Source organism: Mustelus asterias, chromosome 6, assembly GCF_964213995.1.
Source record: "Mustelus asterias chromosome 6, sMusAst1.hap1.1, whole genome shotgun sequence".
Classification (NCBI taxonomy): Eukaryota; Metazoa; Chordata; class Chondrichthyes; order Carcharhiniformes; family Triakidae; genus Mustelus; species Mustelus asterias.
The window spans coordinates 2,556,771-2,578,166 of NC_135806.1; the positions used below are offsets into that span (position 1 = coordinate 2,556,771).

Sequence of the window (21,396 nt, forward strand, 5' to 3'; positions counted from 1 at the left end):
GTTTCTCCGTGTATAAGAGACTAGAACTAGGAGACACGACTTAAAACGAAGGGGTCTCCCATTTATTTTATTTCTCTCAGAGGGTTGTGGGTCTGTGGAGACAGAGTTATTGAATATTTTTAAGGCAGAATCAAATAAATTCTTGATTGATGGGGGTGAAAGGGTATTGGAGGTAGACAAGAAAGTACAGTTGAGGCCACAATCAGATTAGCTATGATCTTATTGAAGTGAAGCAGACTCAAAGGGCTGAATAGCCTGCTCCTAATTCATATGTTCATATAACTGAGCCCCCGATATTGCATGCAATTTCTATCATTCAAGATATACACTCACTTATGCAGAAAGTCTTCACGGCAGCTGTCGCCAATGTCATCATCATTCAAAAGGGTATCCTTGATCTGAATCAAATTAAAATTCAATTTAATATTACATCCTTTCATCCTAAACAAGATAGTAGTAATACAAATATCATCACTCCAAACATCTAAATATATTCCAGTGAAAAAGAAGGAGTGTAAGAAAGGGGATAGCCAGCCATGGATAACTAAGGAAATAAAGGAGAGTATCATATTAAAAACCAATGCATACAGAGTGGCCAAAATTAGTGGGGAACTAGAAGATTGGGAAGGCTTTAAAAAACAACAAAGAACTACTAAGAAAGCAATAAAGAAAGGAAAGATAGATTATGAAAGTAAACTAGCACAAAATATAAAAACTGATAGTAAAAGTTTTTACAAATATATAAAACGGAAAAGAGTGGCTAAAGTAAATGCTGGTCCCTTAGAAGAGGAGAAGGGGGATTTAATAATAGGAAACGAGGAAATGGCCGAGGCCTTAAACAAGGTTTTTGTGTCGGTCTTCACAGTGGAGGACACAAATAGCATACCAATAATTGACGGTCATGGAACTGTAGGGGGTGAGGACCTTAAAACGATCATTATTACTAAAGAGGTAGTGCTGGGTGGGCTAATGGGACTAAAGGTAGACAAGTCCCCTGGTCCGGATGGAATGCATCCCAGGGTACTAAAAGAAACGACAGAAGTAGTAGCAAATGCATTCGTTGTAATTTATCAAAATTCACTGGACTCTGGGGAGGTGCCAGCTGATTGGAAAACAGCTAATGTAACGCCACTGTTTAAAAAAGGAGGTAGATAAAAGGCAGGTAACTACAGGCTCGTTAGCTTAACATCCGTAGTTGAGAAAATGATGGAATCTATCATTAAGGAAGAAATAGCAGGACACCTGGAAAAGAATGGTTCAATCAAGCAGACGCAGCATGGATTCATGAATGGAAAGTCATGTTTGACTAATTTACTGGAATTTTTTGAGGATATAACAAGTGTGGTTGACAGAGGGGAACCGGTGGATGTGGTGTATTTAGATTTCCAAAAGGCATTCGATAAGGTGCCTCACAAAAGGTTACAGCATAAGATACAGGTACATGGAGTTGGGAGTAAAGTGTTAGCGTGGATTGAGGATTGGCTATCTAACAGGAAGCAGAGAGTCGGAATAAATGCGTGCTTTTCCGGTTGGCAATCAGTGACTAGTGGCGCGCCGCAGGGATCGGTGCTGGGGCCTCAACTATTTACCATATACATAGACGATGTGGAGGAGGGGACCGAGTGTAGGGTAACAAAGTTTGCGGATGACATAAAGATGAGTGGGAAAGCAAATTGTGTGGAGGACACAGAGAGTCTGCAGAGAGATTTGGATAGGCTAAGTGTGTGGGCAATGATCTGGCAGATGGAATATAACGTTGGTAAGTGTGAGGTTATCCACTTCGGAAGGAATAATAGTTAAATGGACTATTATTTAAACGGTGAAAAATTACAACATGCTACTGTGCAGAGGGACCTGGGGGTCCTTGTGCATGAATCACAAAAACACAGTTTGCAGGTGCAGCAGGTAATCAAGAAGATAAATGGAATATTGGCCTTTATCGTGAGAGGGATGGAGTATAAAAGCAGGGAGGTCATGCTGCAACTGTACAGGGTACTGGTGAGGCCGCACCTAGAGTGCTGTGTACAATTTTGGTCCCCTTATTTAAGAAAGGATATATTAGCTTTGGAGGGGGTACAGAGAAGGTTCACCAGGTTGATTCCGGAGATGAGGGGGTTAGCTTATGAGGAGAGATTGAGTAGACTGGGCCTGTACTCATTGGAGTTTAGAAGGTTGAGGGGAGATCTTATAGAGACATATAAGATAATGAAGGGGCTAGACAGGGTAGAAGCAGCGAGGTTTTTTCCACTTACAATGGAAACAAGAACTAGGGGGCATAGCCTCAAAATACGGGGGAGTCAATTTAGAGTTGAGGAGGAACTTCTTCTCCCAGAGGGTAGTGAATCTTTGGAGTTCTCTGCCCAATGAAGCAGTAGAGGCTACCTCATTAAATGTGTTTAAGTCACAGATAGATAGATTTTTAACCATTAAGGGAATTAAGGGTTATGGGGAGCGGGCGGGTAATTGGAACTGAACCCACTAACAGATCAGCCTTGATCTTATTGAATGGCGGAGCAGACTTGAGGGGCTAGATGGCCTACTCCTGCTCCTATTTCTTAAATGCAAAAAAGGCTAAGAGAGGGGAAACAAGGATGAATAACAGAGAATTTCAATTGTCAAAAGAATATAAATTCATGAGAAGGATGTTAATATGAGAATTACAACAAGAAAATTTTGAAATACTTTACAAAGAAAGCAAGGTTGCTATTTATTGTTAATTTTAAGTACCTCAAAGCAGAATATATATGGGAATCGTTCAAAAGAGGAAGCAAACCCATTCCTTACAGGAATTAAAAGGGAAACAAACAAGAGGCTTTGGTCGTAAATCTGAAACCGTGGAAACTTGAAATTTAAGAATATTGAGCTCCATTAATCTCATGCCAATTAGTTTTATTCTGAATAAGGGCAGATAACAAAACACATGCTCCTGACCACGAGCTTTGATTTCATAACTATAAATGTAAAATTAGATGGAAATATAAAATATGGGAAAGAAAAAAACAAGAATAATTTGCTGTTAATAATTTAATGCAAATGTAATGCAAAAAGCAGAAACAAAAAATGCCAATCTTAATTCTAAACAGTTAATTAGGGAGGATAAAATTGCAAAGAGAAAAATATTCTTTTTTTAATTAAGTTTAAAATATGCACAAATAATAATCGCTAGAAAGGCAAGCTGCAATGAAAATGAGAAATTGCAACGAGTTTTCAGAAAAGCATTATAAGATTAGACGATGTTCACATTGCTGAACATGTAATGTGTCTTTAAGATGGAACCTTTGAATGGTGTAATGGTAATTATAAGCTATTTTCACTGCAAAATGCTTTAGGAGTGTTTTCTTACCATTAAATGGAGAGGTAGGGTATGCTTGAGAGCTTACATGAAAGAAAATAGCGGTTAGTAACAAAATGCTTTGTAAAATGCTATGTTCAAATAAACAAAGTAATAGGATCAAATGAAATAAAGGAAATAAAATGACTTGGGGGGGGGGGGGCAGTGTTATCTATGATCTGTAACAATCATGCTGCAGCAGAAATGCCACTACTTGCAATGTTACGCAATGGCAAGTCCTGGGCTTAAACAGCTGCTGTGGGTAAACTGAAATCAGATGCTAAGGTGTCATGAGGCTGCTCTCAAAAGCATTAGCAAAGGCCTTGGAAACAGTTCGCAAATCACATGACAGACTAAAAAATATTGATAAAGCTGTTTTTCCTGTCGCTTTCTCCAACCTAATCTCCAGCTTCAAATCTTCAATTTTGTTTCTTTGTCCCTGACTCCTTTGTGATCCCTAACTGCAACTTTGAAAATTTTATACCTTTCGCCCTGGTAATCCGCCTGGGTTAGTGACAGCATTTTCACAAGAGTCAGAAGTTTGTAGGCTTCAAGGTCTATTCTAGGTACTTGAGCATATTATTAAGGCTGTACAGTTGTAGATGCATCTTTCACATACAATGTTAAACCAAGATCCAGTTTAACCTCAACTAACATCAGTGAAAATAATTACTTGGTGCAATTTTGGCACGATTCGAATAAACATAGAAAATAGGAGTAGGTATTTGGTGCTTTAAGCCCGCCACATTATGCTCATGGCTGATCATCCAACTCAATAGCCTGTTCCTGCCTTTCCCCCATATGCTTTCATCCCTTTAACCCCAAGAGTTATATCTAACTCCTTCTTGTTTTACCTCAACTGCTTTATGTGAATTCGACAGGCACACCACTCTCTGGGTAAAGAAATTTCTCCTCTGAGTAATAATCTTTTCATCTTTTAGTTTCTCCCAGAGTTCAGATTTTATAAATAATGCAAATTCAAAACTGCACCGAATATTCCCATTAAATATTTTAATACAACTGGATCTTTTTTAAAAAACAGTTCCGATTATATCAATCATCAATTGTTATAGAAATGAAAAGTTTTTAAAATGGAGTTTTTCAGCAGTTTGATAATGTCAGAAGAGGCAATGGCTTCCCTCCCTTTTCTTTAAATTAGTTCACAGGATTGATTGGTAGAAAGGCCCAACATTTATTGCCCATCCCAAACAACCCTCGAAAAGGTGGTGGTGAGTCACCTTTTTGAACATAACTGAGCAGTTAAGAGTCAACCACATCTCATGGGTCTGGAATCACATATAGACCAGGCTAGGTAAGGACAGCAGATTTTCTCTCCTGAAAGACCAAACCAGATGGGGCTTTACAACAATTCAGTAGTTTTACGGACACCATTACTGAGTTTTTAATTAAATTTAAACTCCATGCTTGCCATGGTGAGATTCAAACTCACCATGTTTGTCCTGGGGCCATTTTCCAGGCTTCTGAATTCCTAGTAAAGTAACAATCACTATGCCACTGCCCCACAACTCACTACCCTTGATTCACCTCCAGTATTGCAACATTTTCTAGTCAGAATCAACTATTTCAGATAATTATAAACAAATAAAAATGTTATAATTCAACAGTAAACAGTAGGTGAAGCCAAATGATTAAAACACAAAAATATATACTTGGTTTTTCATTTTATTGGACAAGCAGTTCACGTTCCTGTAAATAAAAAGATTAAAATGCAATGGTTTAAACCTCTGGCTTCTGAAGAAAAGGGGAATTTTAGTTACATTTTTAAATGAACTTCCCTATATTAGCAAGATTGTCAAACGAAGATGAACCAGTGTTCAATTAAACTTGTAAAAATAATACAAGGACATAAAGGATTTTAAGTTAAGTTTATTTATTAGTCACAAGTAGGCTTACATTAACACTGCAATGAAGTTACTGTGAAAATCCCCTAGTCGCCACACTCCAGTGCCTGTTCAGGTACACTGAGGGAGAATTTTAGCATTGTCAATGCACTTAACCAGCACGCCTTTTAGACTGTGGGAGGAAACCGGAGCACCCAGAGGAAACCCACACAGACATGGAGAGAACGTGCAGACTTCACATAGACAGAGACCCCAAGCCAGGAATCGAACCCAGGGCTCTGGCGCTAACCAATGTGCCATCGTGCCACGTTTATACTACATTGACAAATTATGTTGTTGATGTATGGTCATGACTTAACAAGACTCTGAAAGTTGATTAATACATTTGAAGAAATTGCATGTTTTAACACAAATTGAATTTTACTCCATGAGTTTTAACCACAAACTTACTTGAACTTCTTCTAGAACCCCATATGTTTTCATAGATGAAAATAATTCCATGACAGGTGTGATTTCTGTCGTCAGGAAGGAAATAATGCTCTGTCCCTGTGAGAGAGAACAGTACATGTAAATAATAACTTATCAGAGCAGTAATGGAATATAATTTAAGACTTAATGTTCTAAGATATACTTTGAAGAGGGAATGAGAATGTCTGAATAAAGTGCATTTGGGTGTTGTTACAAATATCAATGCCATCAGATGTCTGTGGAAGCTCAAGACAGATAGATAGATTTCTGGAGACCAAAAACATCAAGGAATATGGAGATATGATGGGAAAGTAGCATTGGGGCAGATGATTACTCATGAAAAAATTGAATGGCAGAGCTGGCTTGATGGGCTGAATGGCCTGCTCCTGTCCTTAAATGGTTCCTTATATAATTGAGGAAACTCTCCTGATGATACAGTGAATTGATCCAAAGAGCAGCCAAGTTATACACACAAGGTAGTTCCAGAACCAATTTATTGATCTATGTTGAGTTAGTTCCTCTCAGCCAATACAACAGTAGGGTATAATTAGCCTCAGATTACGGGGGAGAAAAATTGGAGTTGGGCGTCAGGGTCAAGCTCGGCCAAGATGCCATTACCCCACTCCCTCTATGGGGAGAACCATAGAACCATAGAAAATTACAGCTCAGAAACAGGCCTTTTGGCCCTTCTTGTCTGTGCCGAACCATTTTATGCCTAGTCCCACTGACCTGCACTTGGACCATATCCCTCCACACCCCTCTCATCCATGAACCCGTCCAAGTTTTTCTTAAATGTTAAAAGTGACCCCGCATTTACCACTTTATCCGGCAGCTCATTCCACACTCCCACCACTCTCTGCGTGAAGAAGCCCCCCCTAATATTCCCTTTAAACTTTTCTCCTTTCACCCTTAACCCATGCCCTCTGGTTTTTTTCTCCCCTAGCCTCAGCGGAAAAAGCCTGCTTGCATTCACTCTATCTATACCCATCAAAATCTTATACACCTCTATCAAATCTCCCCTCAATCTTCTGCGCTCCAGGGAATAAAGTCCCAAATTCATCAATTTCTGAAAGGCAATTTTTTAAATCTTTCAAGGACATATGTACCACTGGCTAGGCAAGCCCATTCTTAATTGCCCTCGAGAAGATGGTGGTGAGCTGCCTTCTTAAATGACTGCAATCCACGTGGTGTAGGTACATCCACAGTGCTGTTAAGGAAGGAGTTCCAGAATTTTGACCCAACGACAGTCAAGGAACTGTTGATATATTTCCAGGGATGATGAGCATCTTGGAGGGAAATTACAGGTGGTGATGCTCACATGCATCTGCTTCCCTTGTCCTTCTAGGTGGTAGTGATCGTGGGTTACAAAGGCGTTGTCGCGGGAATCTTCGTGAATTGCTGTCATGCATCTTGCTGATGGCAGAAACTGCCACTGTGCATTGGTGGTGGAGGAAATGGATGTTGAAGGTATTGGACAGGGTGCCAATCAAGTGGGCTTTTTGTCCTGGATGGTGTTGAGCTTAGGGGAGTCAGGTAAGTTATTCTCTGAAGAATTACCATCCTCTGAATGGTCTTGTAGCCACAATATTTATATGGCTGATCCAATTCAGTTTCTGTTCAATTCTAACCTCCAGGATGTTGACAGTGGGAGCTTCAGCCATTGTAATGCCATTGAACAAGAAGGGGGAATGGTTGGGTCCTCTCTTGTTGGAGATGGTCATTGCCTGGCTTTTGTGAGATGTGAATGCTATTTGCGATTTATCAACACAGGCAGGAATGTTGGATAGCTCTTGCTGCATATGAGCATGGACTGCTTCATATCTGAGGAGTTGCAAATGGTGCTGAACATGGTGCAATCATAAGCAAGTATCCTCATTCTGACCTTATGATGGAGGGAAGGTCACTGATGAAGCGGCTGGAGATGGTTAGGCCTAAGACACTACCCTGATAAACTCCTGCAGTGATGTCCTGGGGCTGAGATGACTAATCTTCAACAATCGCAAACATCTTCCTTTGTGTTTGGCATGGCTCCAACCAGTGCCGAGTTTTCCACCCGATTTCCATCGACTCCAGTTTTGCTAGAACTCCCTGATGTCATATTCTGTTAATTACTGCCTTGTCAAGGGCAGTCACTCTCACCTCAAGTTCAGCTCTTGTTTGGATTAAGGCTAGAATGAGGTGGGGAGTTGAGTGGCTGTGGCAGAAACTGAGGGCCAGAGAGCAGATTATTGCTGAATAATTGCCACTCGAGAGCACTGTCAACAACAACTTCCATTACTTTACTGATGACCAAGAGTAGAGTGATGGGATTGGCTGGGTTGGATTTGCCCTGCTTTTTGTGGATAGGACATTGCTGGGTTATAACTGTGTCAATCTTGAAATACTCCTTATCAGGCTTGGCTTCAACAAAAATCGATTCAACTCCAGGTAACTAGTTAACTTCTTTATTCCCTTTAACGACGTCGGGTCAGCCTTCCGTAATGGAGCGGGTTACCGAAGCCTGCAGCCATCAGAGACTGAACCCAGTTCCCGCGCTTTTTACAATTTAAATACTGCTTCAGAACCGGCACCAAAAGCATCACGTGACTGCACCAACCGCACATTCAAATACTAGAACAGGCGCCAAAACATCGCGATTTGAGCAACACTCTACATATTTACATCCACATTCCCCCCTTTTATCACTCTGTGATAACCACTAACATCGTCGTGGCTCGTTCAATTCAGGTTACAATTGTATTTTCATCAAGTCCAATATTACTTTATCTCCCTCATCCTCTGCATCCAATTCTGCCTCCACTTCTCGTCGGGCTTCCTCCTGGACCTCTTCGTCCAGTATGAGTTTGTATTCCTCGTCCTCCTCCTCACTCGTGGCGACTATCATCAGTTGAGTCGGTCGTGATCCTATCGATTCCAAGGTGGTCATCACCCGTGTGATGAGACACTTTACAATGCCAATTCCAATACTTATACAAAGAACTAAGAGTATGGCATATAACCCCACATTCTTTAACCAACCAAGCCATCCTGACAGTTCCCATTCCCCCAATCCCTTGCCCTCTCTAATAGACCCTAAATGCTGGTCAATTTGGTTCAGGTAATTAGTGAGATTAGTATTGACCTTATCTAGTCCCAGTATGCAGTGATCCTTCACTATGGCACACATGCCTCCTTGTCGATCTAGCAGGTAATCCAAGGCATATCTATTCTGCTGGGCATACAGCCTGAGTTTCTCTAATTGGACGGTGACGACCCAGAGGGCCCCTCTTGTAGCGTTCCCCAAGGCGGTAAGGCCACAAGCAATGTAATTACGATTATCTGCAACCATTCGCCCTGGGACAGCTCCAAAAGAAAAGAAACCCGCCGCTCCATAGCCAGCAGCCTGACCAGGAGTGAGGGCAGTTATTTCCTTGTAGTCAGTGCAAAAATCCTCCGATAACTCCCGCTCTAGCCTCCTATGGTGATGACGTGAGGGCCCCCAATGGCTCGGACAAGGAACCATGCTGGGAAGTATGGTCCCTATTGCCACTGCCTGGGGGTAAGGGTAGGACAAATAATTGGTGGCCGTACCACTGAAAAAGAAGAAATACCCTGTTTCAGTGTACATGGTCTCTGAACACTTTTGCCACGTCCCATTGGCTCGAACCCGGTGATAGGTATCATCGGTTCCCAAGAACAGGGATCTGGAACCTGTACATGATGATACCGTCTGTCTTCCTTCTGCATTAATCTGTACTATCGTAAAGTTCCTACTGTAAGCATGAAGGTGGGTGCCATTCATATGGCCACAAATTAGATTTTCCCCTTTTCCCAAAGCTATGCAGGTCGAATTCAAACACTTACAGATTACCTCATCTCTCTGGGCTTCGTACCCACATTTATGCTGATGGTAATGCTTGCTCAGGCAGGGGTGATCCTGGCACACAAACTGTGGAGCATCCCCAACCTCTCCCTTTAAAGCAGTTCTCATAGCTTTGATTATCCTCGGGAACCGCTGTCCCATTGGCCTGTTGTTCCCACCAGAGGGAAATTTTCCACCAGTCATTAGTCCCCTGCCTAACCTTGGACTCACGAGGGGGATGGTAGCAATCTGCGGGTGGGGCATGGGCGGGGTCGTACCGGAAAGTTATCCGGTCCTCCCTAGGGAGAGTTGCATTTTGCTCTGCACATTCGAAGGATCGTCCCTCTCGATACCAAGAGGGAGTAATTGTGAACAGGGAATTTACGTCTTTGGGGAAAGGATAGCATGCTATAGTAGAAGCTCCATGGATGGTATGATGGGCTTGTACAAACCAGTTTCCCAGAGGGTGCTCTTGCCCTTTAATTGGGGATGGATTGTCCAGTCCCTCTAATAACCCTTCAACCTGAAATACACTATCCCCGGTGCTCCTTCGTCTCCGACTGTGGACGTCTCTTCCAGGAACAGGGGTCCGATTAGGCTGGCTGATTTCATATTCCCCTGCACTTAAAGCACAGAACATCAAGGTGATGAGCTCCAAGAGTATTTTTGTCAATTTCATGTTGGTTCGTCCTTACTTGACCACTACCTGAAGAGGACAAAAACATAACGACAAGCATAACAACCACAGAGTAAAGAGCATGTCACCCGGTACCGCCTCTCGTACTAATCATCCGTAAGATCCTCCTCACTGTCATCCTCAATTCCCCCCTTTTTGGGATCGGCTTGCCCGATCAATTTACAGTGGTGAAGGTGGACCCAAGCATCGCGTCCCGCCACCTTAGCCGCTGTAGGGGTGGTTAACAAGACTTGGAATGGGCCCTCCCATCGCGGCTCTAAATGCTGCGAGTCCCATTTTTGACAAGGATAAATGAGCCCAGTTTTACTTTAGTGGGAGTGGATAAGGTAGGTGGTTTACCGTAAGCAGCCCGGACTTGCGAATGAAGATGACGCAAAGAGTGGGTAAGGGAGAGAATATATGAGGTCATTTCATCCATCATATGATGGAAATGAACGGGTGTCTTTGACCCATCGTCCCAAGGGGTCCGCAGGGGTCGACCATACAAGACCTCCGCGGGCAAGAGACGGGGCGGTCCTGCAGGGGTGGTTCGTATTTGAAATAAAGCAACAGGGAGTAGTCTGACCCAAGACAGACCTGAAGTTTCTACAAGTTTAGCCAGCTTGGTTTTGAGCGTTTGATTAGACCGTTCGACTACACCAGCAGCCTGGGGATGGTGTGCGCAATGGAGTTGTTGGCGAATATTCAGCTGGGCGCACAGTTCCTTATTGACCGATGCAATAAAATGTGGGCCATTGTCAGAACTCAGGCAGGTCGGGACGCCAAATCGAGGCACAATTTTGTGCAGTAAAATCCTGACGACAGTTGTTGCTTTGTTATCCGATGTAGGATACGCTTCAATCCACTTACTAAAGACATCCACGATTACTAAGGCATATTTATACCCCTGACATCTCTGCAACTCAATCAAGTCCATCTGCAGGGTCTCAAAGGGGCCTGCCGGCAGGGGAGTCTTACCCAGATCACAGGGCGCACTCTTGCCCGGATTATGCTGTTGGCATATCAAACAGCGGAGACTTAGACTTTGTGCCATGTCCTGTAGGCGAGGATGCCACCAGGAAGTGAGGAGTAAATCACTAAGAGACCTTGCACCACAGTGAGTTGCAAAGTGTACACAATCAATTATCCAGAGAGCCAAAGTATTGGACATACAGGTTTGGTTAGCAGGGGTGATCCAGACTCTGGATTCTGGGTCCACCCTACAGCCCAGTGCATTCCACAAATCTTTGTCGCGAGGCGAGGCTTCTTGCTGCGATCTAAGAACATCATCGATGGTTGGCATGGGTTTCTCAAAGGCAGGGCCATCTGCGTCCAGACTTTTCCCCTGCCTCATCATTCGGGGCACAATCATCTGACAAGTTTTAGAAACCAATTTGGCCGCCTCATCTGCCCTATGGTTACCTAAAGTGACAGGGTCTTTACCGGCAGTATGGGCGGCGCACTTAATCACTGCAATGCGTGCAAGCAGAAGAAGGGCCTGTAATAAGTCAGACACCAGTTGTTTGTGTGAAATAGGGGTGTCGGATGATGTAAGGAAGCCTCTATTCCTCCACAGTTGTCCAAAGTCATGGACAACTCCAAAAGCATACTGGGAGTCCGTGTAGATGTTAATATTCAAACTCCGACCCAGGACACAAGCTCTGATGAGGGCAAACAGTTCGGCTTACTGAGCCGAGAAAGGGGTCTCAAAAGCTGCTGACTCCAAAATAACCCCCTGGCCATTCACAATAGCGTTACCCTGAGAGCCGATGGCCTCTCTCGTCAATGGAGGCACTGCCATCGGTGAACATGATGAGATCGGCGTTCGTTAGGGGAATTTCAGAGAGATCGGGGCGCACGGTGGTGTCTTCCCTGAGAAGGACGGAACAGTCATGTGGAGGGGAATCAGCGACCCGAGGAGGATGGGTCAGGAAATTGGCTGGATTAATAACAGTGCAATACTTAAAGGTAAGTTGAGGATTATTAAGCAAATAAATCTCATATTGGTTCTGTCTGGCCGCAGTCAGATGTTGTGTCTGTAACTGGCCCAACAGTGCTGCCACCGCGTGAGTGGTATATATGACGATGGGCTGTTGTAAAGTCAGATTTGCAGCTGCCTTCAAGCTGAGGTAAATAGCCGCAAGGACTTGGGTGCAGTGTGGATATCCGAGCGCTACAGGGTCCAGTCTGGAGGAAAAATAGGCAACTGGTCAGTGTCGGTCACCATGAAGTGGAGTCAAAACCGAAGTAGCGCAGTCGTCGATGATCGTACAGAAGAGTTGAAAGGGTCGATCGTATAAAGGCCTCCCCAGGGCTGGTGCCTGTATTAAGGACTGTTTTAATTCACTGAACGCCTCTTCTGCTTCTGCGGAAAGGACGAAGGATCCCTCCTCAGCCGTATAAGGGGTTAGTTTTTTTGTTAACAAGGTCACATTGGGGATCCACTGCCGGCAGTAATTAATCATACCCAACCACCGTCGGACTTGCTTGGCATCAGTGGGACTGGGGAAGTGTGTTATTGGTTCAATTCGACTTTCTTCCAGTTGACGAGTGTCAGCGGACAGCAGGACACCTAAGAACTTAACAGTGGTCTGAGCGATCAGGACCTTACCGGGAGACACAACGTAGCCTAAGTAGGACAGTTAATTCAGGACCGGAACGGCATCTTCTCTATTACTGCATTCATCCGAACTTGCTATAAGCAAATCATCAACATATTGGATGAGGGTTGATCCACTAGCAGGGGTTAAATTCTGTAATTGTTTCTGGAGACACTGCGAGAAGAGGGTCGGCGAGTTAATAAAGCCCTGAGGTAGTCGAGTCCAGGTATATTGTTGGCCGTTGTGGGAAAAGGCAAACAAGAACTGACTATTCGGATGTAATGGGATGGAGAAAAAGGCATGCTGAAGATCAATGACCGCGAACACCCGAGCATTAGCTGGAATGGAGGCCAGGATATGGGCTGGGTTGGGCACCAAGGCATGTAAAGGCTGGACGATAGAATTGATGGCTCGTAAATCCTGGACGAGGCGATATTCCTTTGGCTTTCCTGGTTTAGGGACTGCAAGGATTGGGGTATTACATGGGGACTGACATGGTAATAGAATCCCTTGATGTAAAAGGCTATCGATCAGTCGAGTGATACTCGGAACGGCTTGCGCCTTTAAGGGATATTGCCGGATTGACAGAAAAGTCACATTAGGTTGCACCAAGATCTCGATGGGTTCAATATCCGTAAATCCAACCTGCACAGAGTCCATCCCCCATACAGAGGGGTTAGAGTATTCTATAATGTCCTTTCCCTCATGTCGATGGAGGACCGCAGTGGAGACCTGCGGGTGGTGATAAAATTGGATACACAGGTCTCCAGGAAGCTCTTGTTTGTCCATTCTGCGTGGGTCAGCTAATTCCACCGCTCTGTGCACCATGGGGCCCAGATCTTTGGCATGATTGGGTGGGGTGACGGATCTGGTAATATGCGGGGCCACTCCAGACGGCTGTTTCCACAATTGGAGAGGGACATTGACATAGTCAGCTTCACCCTCCGGTCCCTGAGCCCAGGCACGGGTCTCAATGGTCCATGATGTACCTTCAAAATCCTTGAAAAACTCTGCCAAATCGTGATTCTGACCACTGCGATCGTAGGCAAGGGTCACATGACGCGTGGCACCCACCAGATCTAAGGTCCACCACTGGGGAACTGATGCGACGTAACACGTTCGAGGATATTGTGACATGTCAATTTGGATACCAGCCTCTGAACAGCGGAGTCGAAGTTGAAAGGCACACAACAAATCTCTCCCCATTAGGTTGCAATCGATTCCAGTGGTGATAACAAATTGATGATCCACGGTTTCGCTCTGATAGGACACAGGGACCTTTTCTGACACCGCATATTGCAGAACTTGACCCTGGAGTCCGGAAAGTTTTTGGGTTTGTTTCGATTGGGGTAACTTCAAGGTGGCTTGTACAGAGGACATATCTGCCCCAATGTCTACCAGAAACGGATACCAGTGATTATAGAGCTTCAACATCAATAAGGGTTCTTGGTCAGATTGGGACTCCGTCAGTAACAGCATACGTTGTCAGAAGGGATTCTGCTGGGGAAAATGGAGTGTAGGGTCCGCGTCTATCACCTCCCCTAGTCTGCCTTCTGCTGGGGCACTCCTTGCTGTAATGTCCCAGACGGTCAGTTAAAACAGCCATCAGATCTGGCATTATTCCGGCCCCGTGGGGTTCTCTCATGTCCTCGATGCAGGTTATAAGGTGGGTAATGAGTATATGGCGGGCCATAGAAGGGAGCTGTGGGGCCACTTGGATGGGTTCTATATCCATATCCCTGCTGGCCTACCCACCCGGGATGATAAAAGTGAGGTTCCATTTGATAATGCACCTGATCAGGGTCTCCTCTGATAGGAGGCTGCCGTGGTTCCTCTTTCATTACATATTCAGTTTTTTCAGGTTTGACCTTAGCCTGAGGTTCCTCTTTCAGGCCTTGAGGTTCCCCTCTAGTGTCCCCTTGTGAGTTTGGCCAGAAGGCTGTGACAGCACGGGACATCTGCACGGGGGAGCTGTCTGCCCAATCAATGTTATTGGTCGTTATGGCTGTCGCCACCATGGAAGGGAGACAATGCATAAGGATTGAGCAGCACTGCGGCGAAGGGCTCCCCTCCGTAAACCTCTGGTCTCCTGACTGAGTTTCATAGATTTCGTGGAAACTTTCTAGGAACTCCTCTGCCTCTTCACTCTTCCGGGGTTTCAATTCCAATATCTTGGACAAATCAACAGGCTTCTGCAAAGTGCGACTGACCGCCTGAAGTATCAAATCGATGCGTCCTTGCCCCGTATTATTAATCGGTAATAGATCGTCATGAATGCGTCCGTGCTCACATGGCCGAGGAATCGGGTGCACTCAGATGGGGTCAGCACCTGACGAACCAATGCCCACAGGTCTCTTGACTCAGCGCCATAAACCTGGATAGTGGTGCGAAGGAAGTCTACAAATTTTTGCGGGGTCTTATGCCGATCAGGTGCGCCGCCTAGTATGGCCATCAATTCATTCGGCTTCCATGGGTAATATACTTCCATAGTTGCCCGGGAGTTTACGTTGTTTGGGTCGTGTCGAGGGTTGGGCATTGGTCTTATAGGGTAGTTCCCAGGGTGATTATTCGTCTGTGCTTCGGATTCATTGCCCTGGTTTTTATGGCTCCGCGTGCGACCGGAAACAGGCTCGTCTGCCGGAGGTTCAGTATGTTGGGCGTCGGGGCTGGGACAGTAGGGACTGGGACTGGGACTGGTGACGTTAATAACAATTGGGGTCTGCGAACCTAACATGCTAGGGAGAGGGGGGTACAGGGTCGACTGTTGTCCCTGGTACGGGGGAGGTGCAGTTTTACCCTCAGGAGAAGGGGCAGTTGGACCAGGGATCTCTTCCCGTGTATCGGCGTCCGCATTAGATGCCGTCGGGGGTGGGTCTGCTAAGGGCTGCTCTTGAGGCGGGTGAGGCGGAAGAGGTGCAGTTACCCTGTCATCCAATTTTGTAGATCCTCATCTGTATCATTATCAGTGACCTTAATGCCATCCATCATGTTCCCTATCTCAGAAACCTCACGATCCTTGAGAGAATGTTTTCTATGTAAGCATTCCCTTTTCAACACCTCAACCGGTTTCAGAGTCCCTCCCTCCATTAATTCTATTCCCAACTTAACAGCATTGTCCTGCCAGCTGGATAGGAGACTCTGCTCCTTTAACTCCTGACAATATTGCAACCATAACCCTATAAGCTCCTTCGTCTTCCTTCCCATATTCTTTCGCCAAATTTGTTGCTGCGCAGCTTTAACAAGGTGGATATTTCTGGTCCCTCCTGGGGGCCATTCGGATGGCCCTAATTTATGGGTCAATGCCCCCGACAATTGTCTCAATTTGGTGGCTTCATCCAGATATTTTTCACAAAGCATTTGTAAGGCTGAATTTGTCTGATTGGTTGTATCCAAATAGTTCCCCATTTTAAAACAAACCGTTGTATTCACTCAATACCCCGGTAAATTCAATTGGAGCTCTAACAATTCTATCACCACCTCACCAGTTCCCTGGTGACCCTCGCCGATCAACAGCGACCCTCAGCGAATTACGGTTCTGGCCAATTATTCACTGACTAATTAATTTTTACCTCACCGTTTTCACAGTGACCCAAATAACAACCGACCTGGAGTTGCACAAGCTGACAAAATCACAGGCTATTCCGTCGGGGCGGCTGGCGACAACAAACGAAAGGTCAAGAAACACCAGAATTACAGGGCAGAGGAAAACCAAGTGGTTGTATCAATGGTACTCACGCACTTGGGTGGCCAATTCCTCAGTCCCGGACTCGGTGCTGCCGACTCTAACACCGTTTCCTGTCGTCCGCCAACCGTTGGAATCCCACTTCTGACACCAAATGTCAATCTCGAAATACTCCTTATCAGGCTTGGCTTCGACAAAAATCGATTCAACTCCAGGTAACTAGTTAACTTCTTTATTCCCTTTAACGACGTCGGGTCAGCCTTCCGTAATGGTGCGGGTTACCGAAGCCGGCAGCCATCAGAGACTGAACACAGTTCCCGCGCTTTTTACAGTTTAAATACTGCTTCAGAACCGGCGCCAAAAGCATCACGTGACCGCACCAACCGCACATTCAAATACTAGAACAGGCGCCAAAACATCGCGATTTGAACAACAGTCTGCATATTTACATCCACAACTGTACTGGAATAGCTTGGCTAAGGGTGCAGCTAGTTCTGGAGCACAAGTCTTCAGTATTATTGCTGGAATGTTGTCAAGGCCCATAGTCTTTGCAGTATCCGGTGCCTCCAGCCATTTCTTGATATCACGTGGAGCGAATTGAATTTGTTAAAGACTGGCATTTGTGATGCTAGGACCACAAGAGCAGGCCAGGTTGTTGTTTGTTGACTCTCTCTAGGTTTCCCTACAGCACACAATATCCCTGAAAATAAGGACAGGAAACCTCTTCTTAGATCTCTCAATACAATTCTACAAGTGATTGTTAAGAGGTGGTGAGAAATGGCGAGAGTGCTTCCAGTCTCTCTTCCTGCCATTTCCTCCCCTCCTGTGTAGAATTGCCTGTTTATATTTTCTACCTCCTCCCAATGCTTCAAGCTTGAAGGAGTAATTTCGGCTATCGTTAGATCCATTGCAAATCAAACTTACTTTGATAATAAATTTCTCAAATAGTTGGTTATTTCCCATTTCTAACCATTGCAGTAAATCCACAGTATTGACAGGCAATTTACAGAAGTACTACCATGCTTCCTTTACAAAAAGTGATTTATAGTAAACTTAGCAACATAGAAATCCATGCTTGTCCATGGAAGATGAATATTGACAATGATTTCATAAATCACTTATGATAGCAATTATTCTGAATTTAAACTGTCCATCAATTCAATTATTCATCCTGCTGTTTCTGGGTACCCCTGTCTACAGGAAAAATGTTCAAAATAGACACATATAGTTCAGGACTGGCTATGGGGTTGATACATTTTGTAGAGTAACAAATCAAATGACATGTCACCCCCCTCCCCGCCATCTCCATAACTCCTAAATATCAGAGGAAGTGTAGACGCACTAACATTTCTCAATCATCTTGTGAATCATAAATACCTACTTAAAATGCTGGTTAGTTTCTGTAAATTCAAGGTATGAAAGTTGTAATACAAATCATTTACTCATTCACATATTTAAATAGACTCACCTTATACATCCATATCCGTCCTTTTCTAATGATGTGAGTTAGTCTGTCCACACACAATCTGTGCAGAGGTAAGTAGAAACTCAGTTCGGTTTGAGGCAGTATCACTGACAGAGCATAAGTACTACGATCACCATTCATGTTCCCATCAAATATCAATGAGATAATGATTACCCCTTTCTCCGAAAGTACAAAAAATTTGACGTCGATAGCCCCACTTTTGGCACTCCGAAGAATCTCTCCATTTAAGGTGTGGTTTGCCAAAAATGTTATTTCTCCATCACTTAACAGCAGCTGTTCACATTTTGGAGCCCAGATGTGTCTCACTCTCGGACCAAGAATGTTGTCCCAGTAAGCAAAAGTAGCAGCCAGCAACGGTGATCCATTGTCCAAGGAAATCTCGGTTTTTGCAACAGCAGGAGATTGAGGTGGGCAAGCAGAGGACATTCTGCAGTTTGGCTGCCACTGATAAAACTATCAATCATTGAACATCTATAAGCAGTCCCTAGTAAAGAAAAATGAAATATACAAAAATCATTTTCCAGTACAAATTAGCCAACAGTTAGAATTCCACAATCTTTCACCTGCCCAAAATATACCACTGATTTCCTCAGTCCAACCGAGTCACTTCATCTTGTCTCTTCCCATCTCTATCTCTCTGCGTTCTTTGTTTCAACTCCCTCTCTAAATTCTCACTTTCTCCCACCCCACAACTTGCGACCTCCCTCAATTTGTATCTCCCCACCTCCCCTCAATCTCCCTTGTCCACCACCCGTTTCCCCCTCCACAGTTTCCATCCCCCATCACAAGTCTCTCCCTACTGCAATATCTCGTGCCCCCAGTCTCCATGCCTCATGTAGCACCCCTCCAGTCTCCCTATCTCTCTCATCCAGTATTATCTCCCAGTCTCTCATCTCTCCCCCATCCCTCTCCCCCCACCCCCATCCCTCTCCCCCCACCCCCATCCCTCTCCCCCCACCCCCATCCCTCTCCCCCCACCCCTCTCCCCCCCACCCCCATCCCTCTCGCCCCACCCCCATTCCTCTCCCCCCCACCCCCATCCCTCTCGCCCCACCCACATCCCTCTCCCCCCCATCCCTCTCGCCCCCTCCCTCCCCCCCACCCCTCTCCCCCCCACCCCCATCCCTCTCGCCCCACCCCCATCCCTCTCCCCCCCATCCCTCTCGCCCCCTCCCTCCCCCCCACCCCTCTCGTCCCTCCCTCCCCCCCACCCCTCTCGCCCCTCCCTCCACCCCCACCCCTCTCGCCCCTCCCTCCACCCCCACCCCTCTTGCCCCTCCCTCCCCCCCACCCCTCTCCCCCCCACCCCTCTCCCCCCTCCCCCCCCCCACCCCTCTCGCCCCTCCCTCCACCCCCACCCCTCTCGCCCCTCCCTCCCCCCCCACCCCTCTTGCCCCTCCCTCCCCCCCACCCTCTCCCCCACCCTCCCCCCCCACCCCTCCCCCCCCTCCATCCCCCCCACCCCTCTAGCCCCTCCCTCCCCCCCCTCCACCCCTCTCCCCCCTCCCTCTCATCCCTCCCTCCCCCCCCACCCCTCCCCCCCCTCCATCCCCCCCACCCCTCTAGCCCTCCCTCCCCCCCCTCCCCCCCCACCCCTCTCCCCCCCTCCCCTCCCTTCCCCCACCCCTCTCCCCCCTCCCTCCCTTCCCCCACCCCTCTCCCCCCTCCCCTCCCTTCCCCCACCCCTCTCCCCCCTCCCCTCCATCCCCCCCCACCGCTCTCCCCCCCCTCCCTCCCCCCCCACCCCTCCCTCCCCCCCCACCCCTCTCCCCCCACCCCTCCCCCCCCACCCCTCTCCCCCCACCCCTCCCCCTCCCCCCACCCCTCTCGCTCCTCCCTCCCCCCCCACCCCTCTCCCCCCTACCTCCCCCCCACCCCTCTCCCCCCACACCCCTCTCCCCCCTCCCTCCCCCCACCCCTCTCCCCCACCCCTCTCCAACCCCCAATTCGTCTCCCACCCCTCATCCCTCTCCCCCCATCCCCATCCCTCTGCCTCCCCATCCCCCTCCCCCACCACCCCCCATCCCCCACCACCCCCATCCCCCTCCCCCACCAACCCCCATCCCCCTCCCCCCATCCCCCACCCCTCGCCCCCCCAGACCCCACCCCCCATCCCTCGCCCCCCCCACCCCTCGCCCCCCATCCCTCGCCCCCCATCCCTCGCACCCCCACCCCCCCATCCCGCTCCCCCCACCCCTCGCCCCCCCATCCCTCACCCCCCACCCCCATCCCGCTCCGCCACCCCTCGCCCCCCCACCCCTCGCCCCCCCACCCCTCGACCCACATCCCTCGCCCCCTCGACCCCCATCCCTCGCCCCCCCACCCCCCATCCCTCGCCCCCCTCGCCCCCCCCACCCCCCATCCCTCGCCCCCCAACCCCCCATCCCTCGCCCCCCAACCACCCATCCCTCGCCCCCCCCACCCCCCATCCCTCGCCCCCCAACCCCTCGCCCCCCAACCCCTCGCCCCCCCCACGCCTCCCCCCCCACCCCTCGCCCCCCCACCCCTCGCCCCTTGCCCCCCCACCCCCCACCCCTTGCCCCCCCTACACCCCCACCCCCACCCCCTGCCCTTCGCCCCCCCCACCCCCCGCCCCTCGCCCCCCCCACCCCTCGCCCCCCACCCCTCGCCCCCCCCACCCCCAACCCCTCGCCTCCCCCACCCCCCACCCCTCGCCCCCCCCACCCCTCGCCCCCCCCCACCCCCCGCCCCCCCCGCCCCCCCCACCCCTCGACCCCCCCACCCCCCATCCCTCGCCCTCCCCACCCCCCATCCCTCGCCCCCCCACCCCCCATCCCTCGCCCCCCCCACCCCCCATCCCTCGCCCCCCCCACCCCCCATCCCTCGCCCCCCCCACCCCCCACCCCCCTCCCCCACCCCATCGCTCACCCCCCATCCCTCTCCGCCCACCCCCCTCCCTCCCCCTCCACCCCTCTCCCCCCTCCCTCCCCTCCCCCCACCCCCCCTCCCCCCACCCCCCTCCCCCCCTCCCCCCCCTCCCCCCACCCCCCTCCCTCCCCTCCCCCCTCCCCCAATCCCTCCCCCCCCCCTCCCCCAATCCCTCCCCCCATCCCTCTCCGCCCACCCCCCTCCCTCCCCCTCCACCCCTCTCCCCCCTCCCTCCCCCTCCACCCCTCTCCCCCCCTCCCTCCCCTCCCCCCACACCCTCGCTCCCCTCCCCCCACACCCTCGCTCCCCTCCCCCCACCCCTCTCCCCCCAAACCCTCTCCCCCACCCCCCATCACACTCCCCCCACCCCCCATCCCTCCCCCCACCCTTCCCCCCCCCACCCCACCCCTCCCCCCAACGGCTCTCCCCCCACCCCTCTCCCCCCACCCCTCCCCCCCAACGGCTCTCCCCCCACCCCTCCCCCCCAACGGCTCTCCCCCCACCCCTCTCCCCCCCACCCCTCTCCCCCCCACCCCTCTCTCCCCCCCATCCCTCTCCCCC

The 21,396-nt window shown here is 48.6% G+C and overlaps 1 protein-coding gene across 1 annotated transcript in view; it reads right to left on the reverse strand.

The window, feature by feature from the left end:
• The window catches only part of c9orf72 (C9orf72-SMCR8 complex subunit), a 49,011-nt gene that overhangs the window by 27,228 nt on the left and 387 nt on the right, over window positions 1-21,396 (reverse strand). The window contains exons 2-4 of the mRNA XM_078213907.1: window positions 17,929-18,430; window positions 5,644-5,739; window positions 334-398 (exon numbers count right to left, since the gene is read on the reverse strand). Of these exons, the coding sequence (XP_078070033.1) occupies window positions 334-398; window positions 5,644-5,739; window positions 17,929-18,372 (605 nt within the window). The 5' untranslated portion in view covers window positions 18,373-18,430. The remainder of the gene's footprint in view (window positions 1-333; window positions 399-5,643; window positions 5,740-17,928; window positions 18,431-21,396) is intronic.